The following is an 8,874-nucleotide window of genomic DNA, read 5'->3' as shown; positions in this document are numbered from 1 at the left end:
AAAAAAAAAAAAAAAAAAAAAAAAAGCAACTCATGAAAAACTGAACACAATGCAGGTCTGCAGTGTATCTATTTGGGTAACACATCAAATCAAAAACTTCCTTGAGGCTTGCCTGAAAATAACATAGATGAAAAAAAGGTGGAGAGCACATCCCTCAGGAAAAGCAGTAAAGAGGTGGCTGATCAAAACACTAAGGATAGAAGAGGCCTTCAGGATAAAATGGAAATGAATTATCATCTTTTTTTTATGTAATCACTGGAGCTGTACAGATGGTCAGTCATTAACACACTCATGGCACATGGCCATTCCCTGTCCAAAGTGCAGCTTCAGTAGCACGAGGGGGCAGAAGAGGGGGGGAAGAGAAAATCAGAAGCACTACTGAGTTGGAGGAAAGGTGCTTAATTACACGGCAGTCAGCTTTCCTTAATTTCCTAATGTATGAGTCTAGCGACTGCATGGCATGGCATATTACTCACACCCTCGAATAATCAATAAAACCAAAATTATTCAATAAAACGAAATTAAATTTAAAAAGGCAAATAACAAAACAGCAGATTTGAGCGAATCTACGGGAGCTTTCTGATTGAGGAAGAGAGATGTGGCACAAGGAGAGAGGCTACTGCAGGACTTCAGTGTTGTTAAGAGCCTTCCCTTTGAAGGTACCAGCTTGACAAAGGCGTTTCCTACAACTCCAGTCATAGCCTTCATTTCCTGAAAGCAGGCCACCGAGTTTACCTGTCAAAGGCCTGTGTGCACACCAAGCATTCAGCTTTTGGGAAGTGCAAGGGCTTGGTTATCTTCCTCTTTTCTTTTATGGTCTGTGCAAGAAGGCTGCCGTGGAGCGAGCACCCAGAGGTCCCACGGTAACTCCTGGTAGATCAGCTGCTGCTGATCTGACTTTGCTTAATCTACTACTAAAGCCGATGGTTCTGCATGGTATGGAGCTGAGAGTGACCACACAGGGCAGCTTTATTATTCTGGGTCAAATTCCCATGTGAAGAAATCCTAGAGTCAGTAGAAAACTTTTAGAGATGGCTTGCTTGCTATTAAGTAATTCAACCGCTATTACAGCTCGTAAGTTAAAGTATAAGAAATCAGAATAATGTCACATGAAGATTCATAAAACCCTGTCACAACCATACCATACAGTTTAACTTATTGCTGGTTTGTATTGCAGTAATTTAAACAACTGTTTGCGTTTCCAAATGCCAACTACTTACCTATACTTTCCTATTTGGAAACCAAGCCTTTGCTTCACAGACTGTTTTATATAAAAATGTATCAAGTATAAAAATTCAGTACAATTAATGTCTAGTGCAATGTTGCTGTACTACACTGTTGAACTATCAATGCACCCCTTCCTATAAACAAGATTTTAATTTTCATTCTTTAATCAGCTATTTAGACTTGTAGTTTATTAATTTGCTTTCCTGCAGGGACATACAGCTGCTTTGTTCCCATTTTAATGAAGAAAAGAGAGTACAAATGATTTCTGTGCATAACTAAATGCCCCTGTCCACCCTCAGAGAGCCATGTGGAACAGAACCATTAAAGAGCACGCTGGTACCAGGAAACCTCCTTGTGAACTTAAGGTCTGAAGCAAGCCCACTTCCACCCCGGAGCCAGACCGGTAGCCACCATCCTGAACTTTATTACTATCATTAAGACTACTTTAAGATTCCATCTGAGGTATGTAATTATTTTGTGTATATTAAGCATATGAAAAATTCTATTCAATTCAAATCAGCATTTTAAACATTAAAGTTAACCACACGTCCTAGTATTTTGCAGGCTCGAGGTACAAGGATCTACACAGACACTGAGCAAGCCTCTCCCGAGAGCTCAGTAACTCAGCACCGTGACGCAGATACACGTACGCTACCTCGGGGCCTGAGCAAATAAGCCCACACAATACTGATCTGCTGAGTTAACCAGCTTGGGCATCTACAAGGTTGGGTGTCTTGCACCACCTTGCTCAGTAATATGCAGACACGACTTCGTCTTTACCATTCTCCTTTCTCAAGGATTTAAAAAAACCCAACCCAACCAACCCCCAAAACCCAAACAAACCAGCTCTGAGCTGAAATGCATAAAGATAAGTTAAAAATAAAGATTTCCCAGTTGAATTATCAGTCTGATCCTGCAGAACAAGGATTAATGAGGCCCACTGTGGGCTACCAATCTATCTTAGAATAATTTTTAATTGGCTGCCGAGCACAAGCTTAACAGTGAGTTTTGCTGGTTTCCAGCTTATGACATCGAGCCACACACATCAAAAGCACGTACCTGTTCATGTGGGCAGGGCCATAACCACCAATGGCATATATCATTCCGTCCAAGACAGCTGCAGCAAAACAACTTCTTGTTTTGTTCATGGGGGCCACTAGCTGCCATTCCTTCACTTTAGGAATGTATTTCTCTACAGTTCGTAAGTAAGACTGCCCATCATAGCCGCCTAAGGCGTAGAGCTCTCCTGCCAGAACTACCACTCCCAGAGTACTCCGGCTCTCAAACATCCTCTCAAGAGATGTCCAAGTGTTCGTATCGGGGTCCCAGCACTCCACCGAATTCTCGTGCTTTCGGTAACTGATGCCTTGACACACGTGGGTTGCAATCCCTCCTACAACATATATTTTCTGGTCTAGGACACATATTCCGAATTCGTAGCGGGGAATGCTAAGAGGTGCCAGGCCTATCCAGGAGTCATTCTGGGGAAAATACATTTCAACACTGCAATAGAAAAACAAAGACTACGTGAGCAAACCTCGACCTTCCAAAGCTCTGTGAAGCACAAGCGAGCATCAAGGAACACAGTCTTAAGATTATTTCATATGTCCCACCCAATCTTTGCTGTTTCTTCCAATGGCCCAAACGTAAGCTAAAATCGAATGCCGTTTACTGTTCTAAAGAGTTAAAACCCCAGGGCCTCGTAGCGTACAGTGCGATGCAGCAACCCAGCGGGCAGCCACGGCACCAAATCCGAGACCTGCAATGACAGATTTTGAAAGTACAAACCAGGCAGACTACGGAGGAGGCAGGACAGCATCGTGGATGCTGCGAGGGAAGACAATAGAGTGCTGATGCCAGAGCAGCGTGTGGACGTAGGCTGCGATCGGGGTAAGCCAAAAATATAAACCAAAGGGATAAGGAGGGGAAACTGGAAAAAAACCCACATCAGAACAGCCACAGACATGGGAGAGAGAGGAGAATTGTAGAGGGGGAAGCACATGTCTATATATATACATACAAACATCCATTCAGAAAGCACAATTTGTAGTTTTATAAATACATATTTTACACGCACAGTGTAATTTAAATGAAATGCCAAAGTAGAACAAACTAACTTGAAAAATCTGTTTTCAAAATACTGCTTATTTGCATTTTCCTTTAATTATACTGTGTTAAAATACGGTGGCTCTAGCCTAGCACATATAAAGTCGAGTCAATCTACCTAAATAGTTCAGTTAATAAATTACTTAAATGATTTAAAAGATTATCTAGTACACAGGAAACATGATCTGTTCAAAAAACATGCAAGGAAATGAAGCCACTGCAGAGCTGATAGCCAGGACCAGAAGCGGGGACTGCTGCAACACCAGACTGGCTCTTGACAGCAGCAGCCCGCTTAGAGAAGAGCCGGACTAAAGATATTCTAAGTAAATTTGTTATTATGAAGCAGCGGCTAAAACTGTAAGGGAAAAAACCAGCCCTCCTGCACGTACAAATGAAAAGTAGAATGGGAACAGTGGAATTAAGGTTTCCTACTTCACAATGTTAATTGTATTAGGAATTACTTGTTTAATCGATCTGTGACTTTTTTTTTTTGTGCGCCAAGAGCAATTGTTTAAACTTCAGTACTAACTGAAACAACACTTGAGGAAAGACTAATATGAATGATAAATAAAGGAAGGGCAAATTTCTGTATGCATTAAAACATGGTTAACAGTAGTAAAGAACATTTTTGTTTAAAAAAAAAAAACCCAAATACCCCAAACTACATTGGTATGTAATATTATTATAATCATTGAAAAAGCTGGCAAAGGAACAGAGCTGATGAATGTGAGAGGGCTCCTTTATTCACTCAAATACACAGATTTTTAAAATCTATAAACCCAACAATTCCTAGTCCCAACATCTAGTTTACTACCGATCCCTATTATTGGGAAAGTTAACTTTAAATAACTTGGACAACCTATCTAAAGCAGGGAAAAAGAACATACAGAGCTTCTCAGGCTTTTAAGTGTGTGTATGAACATATGCAAGCGTGGAACTGTCGCAGAAAAGAAAATCTCAGAGTAAAATATTAGGCCAGAATTCAGCTGTGGAACCAGTTCGGGTAGTCTGCCTTAACACAGAAAACATTTACTGGGTTGATAAGGGTACATGCGACATCAAAGCACTCTATGTGTTTATGGATGCATATGTGTATGGATGCATACACGTGCATGGACGCAGACCCACACACAGTTTATACAACGGTAAAAGGAAACCTAGCCATATCAGTGTGGGGAAGAAAGCCATTTTTCTCTCCATGACATTGCTTTTGCTCACACGGTCAGCCTCAGGGATGTAACACGCTACTCCAGTAACTGAAGAGGAGGCTCATTTTGAAAACCGGGTAGAGAAAGGCGGGCACTTACCGGTTTCTGCCAGCACTGATACGGATACCTACTCAGCAGCAGAGGTTAAAGTCATGATTACGTTACGATCAAGAACGTGACATTGCTAAGAATTACCTCTTCGCTCTTCTCTGATAATGTCTATTTTAATTCCAAGGACTTTTTAATTATCAGGAAGTGTATTTGTCATGTATTAGGTTAAATTTTATGATTTAATTGTCTGGAATAATAATAGATCAGGGAAAAAAATATGTAAAATGGCAATACCTGAAAAGGATAAAGCAGTAGCATTCAAACTTTCAATAACCACTTTTATTAACCGAATTCTCAACCAACAGAATTAAAATGATAAGATTGTATAGCTATTTGTGTCGGCACAAACAAAACCCCGTAACATTGAAGATTATTCATTAAATCAAAAAGCATTTTGAATTCAGCGCTTGTCCTTATTTAAAAAAAAAAAAAAAAAAAAAGAATCTGCTTAAGAGTTCTTATGAAGGAAAGCAGCAACTACAGTCCTGCAAACCACAGCTCTTCGATGACTGTCTTACTCCCGACCCAGGGCGATAACAAACACGCGTGAACACCGCTCAAGTGCTGCAACAACTTTACCCTTACTTACCTTTCCAAACATGCAAACAGTCCAGCTTTTCCTCCTACAGCACAAAGGACTTTAGGAGCACAGCGAGGTCGGGTCATCAACATGGTCTGGTGGGAAAGTCTGTGTTCAGGCATAAAGTGGTATTTTAGGGCCTCGTTTAGCAGATGTTTACAAGTATGGTCATCACGAATGAGATGGTTTGCTTCGTATAACCGCGTAAGAAACTTAACGCTCAGCAGCGGCAACCGAACGCAGTGCAGCAGCTGCGCCAAGTACTTCTGTCGCTCCTGCACGTCGTATTTGATCCAGGACTCTAGTGCATAGAAAACAGTTTCTTCTGTCACAACGTTCAAGCAGTCATTGGAAACAATTTCATCCAATTCAGAATGCGTAAGCTCAAAAAATTCTTCCGTCTGACAAACATCTTCGAAGTTCTGACAAATGTACTTGTTCGCAGCCAAGTAGAGGTCGTGGCAGCCATAGGTCTCTGCAAAACGAGAAATCCCAATGCAGTTGCCAGGATCAAGCTGGCTTTCAAGAAACGCACAACACTCCTTCACTACCAGTTTGATCTGGAGAAGATTCGCAGCTGGAAGAAGGGACTCTACGGTGTCTTGCGAGATAAACACAGTTCCTGTGTAGGCGTACTCCACGATGGCCTGCAGGGCTGCCTCATCAATGCACTGGAACTCCACCTCTGAGTTTTCCTTCTCAGAAAGGTTCCCAGTGAACATGGCTTTGAAGTATGGACTGATGCTGGCAAGCACCACTTTGTGGGCATGGATCTTGACATCGCCAACTCTAAGGATAATGTCACACAGCTCGTGATGCTGGCGAAGGAGGTTCAAGCCTTGCAGAAGCTGTTCAGAATGCAAGTGGGTTAAGTTGGCAAGCATGTAGGTTGGAGACGACTGGTCCATCTGTGACAAACAGAATTTTTAACGCATTACTCAGGGCTTCATTTCAACAGCTTCATTACTCATGTTACTTAGACACGCCATACCTAACATTTAAAAGCAAAAATGGAAAAAATATTTTTTTTTTTATCTTAATTAGGTTTATTACTTTCCAATTTACTTCTTCAATCCTTATGCGCTATGCTTTTTCATGCAAGTTAAATCCAGGACAATCAAATGTTTATTAATAGTGTATGCTATATTAGTCTTTGAATTAAAAAAAAGACAAACTCAACCACCACCCTTTTTGTTTTGTTCTGGAGTAAAGTGCGTGTTATCTGAAGCACTGGATACATGGTGGGATTCTACATCAGATATTTGAGAGAACTGAACAGTGACTGACATAAAAATAAATAGAAATAAATAAAGAACAGAACTGGCTTATTTGAGACAAAGTTCTAAAAATTCTTAAACTACTTTCTGCTACTCGCCTTGCGGCCTATTTAGCACTACTGTGGTGCAGCCAAGCCCTGCTGTGCTTCCCCTCTGACCAGCGCTGCAAGCAGGGCCCCAGCGGTCAGCAGGGACCAGCTCCCCGTCCCCCTTCCTTGCCCAGAAGAGAAGAGTCCCACAGAGGCAAAAAAGACTCACAAGGGCAGCGGGGCCCTGGGCTCCAGGAAAAGGGGTGCTGAAGCAGAGGTTACCGTACGCTGAACAGGCAGAGGAGCTCGGGGGAAGGGGGAGAGATCCCGGCCTCACCTCAGTGAGAAGCTTCCACCATGAGAGAAGATCCCCACCGGATGTGCCCTCGCCGGAAAGATCAGACCCGGGGAAGACTGGGAGCCGGGCCTGCCCCCGCCATCAAGAGGCGAGGGGTGGGAAGTGGTGAGGTGCTTCCCAGGGCGATTCAGGGAGCGGGTGCCAGCAGGACAGGCTGAGCATCCCGGTATCTATCTCCGTTTCCACGTCCTCACGGCCCCGGCAGCTACCCACACTCCCTAACATCACTAGTGAGGGCAGGGAGAAGGATCCTCACTCCTACCTACAGCTCCACAAAACCCCCAAACGCTTCTTCCAAAAAGTTTTAGTTTGCATCGTGACACTTGAAGGCACTGTGATACCTGCTCTAATTTCAGTATCATTAAAATTCAAATGGTGCTGCCCACCACTACCTGTTGGAGAAGCAGTTCTGCAGCTCTTTATTCAGCCTGAATTATTATAGCGGTGAGAGGGTGGAGAGTACGAACGTGTCAGGATCCTGGACATGTATTTTCTCAAGGAAATGTAACTATTGTTCTACAGAGAACACTACACCCTTCCAATTTCTGAGCTGAAAAGCTGATTTAATTCTGATTTTCTAAATGACTACACAAACTTCAAGTTCTCACTTCTTAAGAAGTTCATAATTTTTACAGCTCCTTAACTGACATCTAATTTTCAGGGAGCCTACTTACAAAGTGCTTAAACTGAAAGAATAAAATCAGTTGCCAACATTTAAATACAGAACATAATAGCACTGACAGAGAAGTGAAGGCTTTACAGCTAGGGATGAGAAAACCTCTCACCCTTTAAAAGATAAGTAAGCTCATCCCTCTGCTATTAAAACCCTATCCTGGAAAAAAACCCCAACTATCTAAAAGAAAGTATTTTAAGTGTATTTGCAAAAGGCAAGATTCAGAACAGCAACGCTTTCCATATAACGACGTTTTTGCAGCACAAATTATATGGGGGAAAAGAAAAAAAGAGAGCTGTTCAGCAGCTAAACCACTTTCTTTTCCTTTCGCCTTTGTGCTCAGTTCATAACTCGATTGTACGTATATGCAGAAACCATAAACCACAAGGCAACGCCACACGGAAGGAAAAAGGAACGGTTAGAGTTCAGATGCAAAACCTGTAAAAACAGTTACAAATAGCTGCATTTAAGTTATCAAGAATAAAACTTTTTGTACCAACTTGGTAGAGATGCCTACTGTTCTACCTCGCATGCCTCCTGCATGGCAGTGCTCGCCCACACCACGTATTTGCATGCATTTATTTTACTGTTGGGGAAAAAATCAGAAGCTAGAACATTAAGCAGCCCTGAAAAACATACGCTAGTGCAACGACCTGCGCTCACCGCACAACTCAGACGGTTGCCCCTAGGCTCCTGACTATCTAATCCTTTTTCAGTCTGTGGGTAAAACTTACCTTGACTAGCAGGGAAAGGGTTATTGGCAATAAGAAGGTTAACCAGAGATGCAAACACCTAAGCTCGCTTAGCGAAGAACTACGCTTCTAGAAGCCGCAGTCGCGACGGTGCCCAGCGAGCGATGCAGAACGCGGCGCTTTCGTTACGCCGAGGCAGCAGGACGAGCTCCGGGCCCTCTTCTCCTTCAAGGTGGTGCCTGAGCACTCGCCAGTTCCTTCGTTAGGTTACAAAGCGGCTGGAGCCGGTAAGCGACCTGGCTGGTTCTGCAGCTCCCTAGAGAGCACAAAACCTCAGCAGCCCTACCTGTAGGCCTAACTTCGGTCCCGAGCACCGGACGCGTCGTTACGCCGAGGCAGCAGGACGAGCTCCGGGCCCTCTTCTCCTTCAAGGTGGTGCCTGAGCACTCGCCAGTTCCTTCGTTAGGTTACAAAGCGGCTGGAGCCGGTAAGCGACCTGGCTGGTTCTGCAGCTCCCTAGAGAGCACAAAACCTCAGCAGCCCTACCTGTAGGCCTAACTTCGGTCCCGAGCACCGGACGCGCGGCACCGACCGAGAAGCCGTGCGGAGGGAA

General features: G+C 43.4%; 2 protein-coding genes across 3 annotated transcripts in view; one reads left to right on the top strand and one right to left on the bottom strand.

Moving 5' to 3' along the window:
- Positions 1–6,140, bottom strand: part of KLHL28 (kelch like family member 28) — an 8,313-nt gene extending 2,173 nt beyond the window's left edge. Inside the window, exons 1-3 of one of the 2 annotated variants that reach the window (XM_035900442.1) lie at positions 5,242–6,140; positions 2,287–2,730; positions 728–1,005 (exon numbers count right to left, since the gene is read on the bottom strand). In XM_035900442.1, coding sequence (XP_035756335.1) covers positions 915–1,005; positions 2,287–2,730; positions 5,242–6,140 — 1,434 coding nt within the window. In that variant the 3' untranslated portion in view covers positions 728–914. Of the gene's footprint in view, positions 1–727; positions 1,006–2,286; positions 2,731–5,241 lie in introns of those variants that run through there. The other variant, XM_009644907.2, reaches the window with a different exon arrangement.
- Positions 6,141–8,425: 2,285 nt separating this feature from the next.
- TOGARAM1 (TOG array regulator of axonemal microtubules 1) overlaps positions 8,426–8,874 on the top strand; it is a 49,852-nt gene continuing 49,403 nt past the window's right edge. The window contains exon 1 of the mRNA XM_035900439.1: positions 8,426–8,437. Within this exon, the coding sequence (XP_035756332.1) occupies positions 8,426–8,437 (12 nt within the window). The remainder of the gene's footprint in view (positions 8,438–8,874) is intronic.

The sequence above is a fragment of the Egretta garzetta genome, unplaced genomic scaffold (assembly GCF_000687185.1).
Source record: "Egretta garzetta isolate BGI_Z169 unplaced genomic scaffold, ASM68718v1 scaffold28, whole genome shotgun sequence".
NCBI classification, from domain to species: Eukaryota; Metazoa; Chordata; class Aves; order Pelecaniformes; family Ardeidae; genus Egretta; species Egretta garzetta.
Note: the sequence above shows the minus strand (reverse complement) of the source record. Positions and strands in the feature narration are given on the sequence as shown.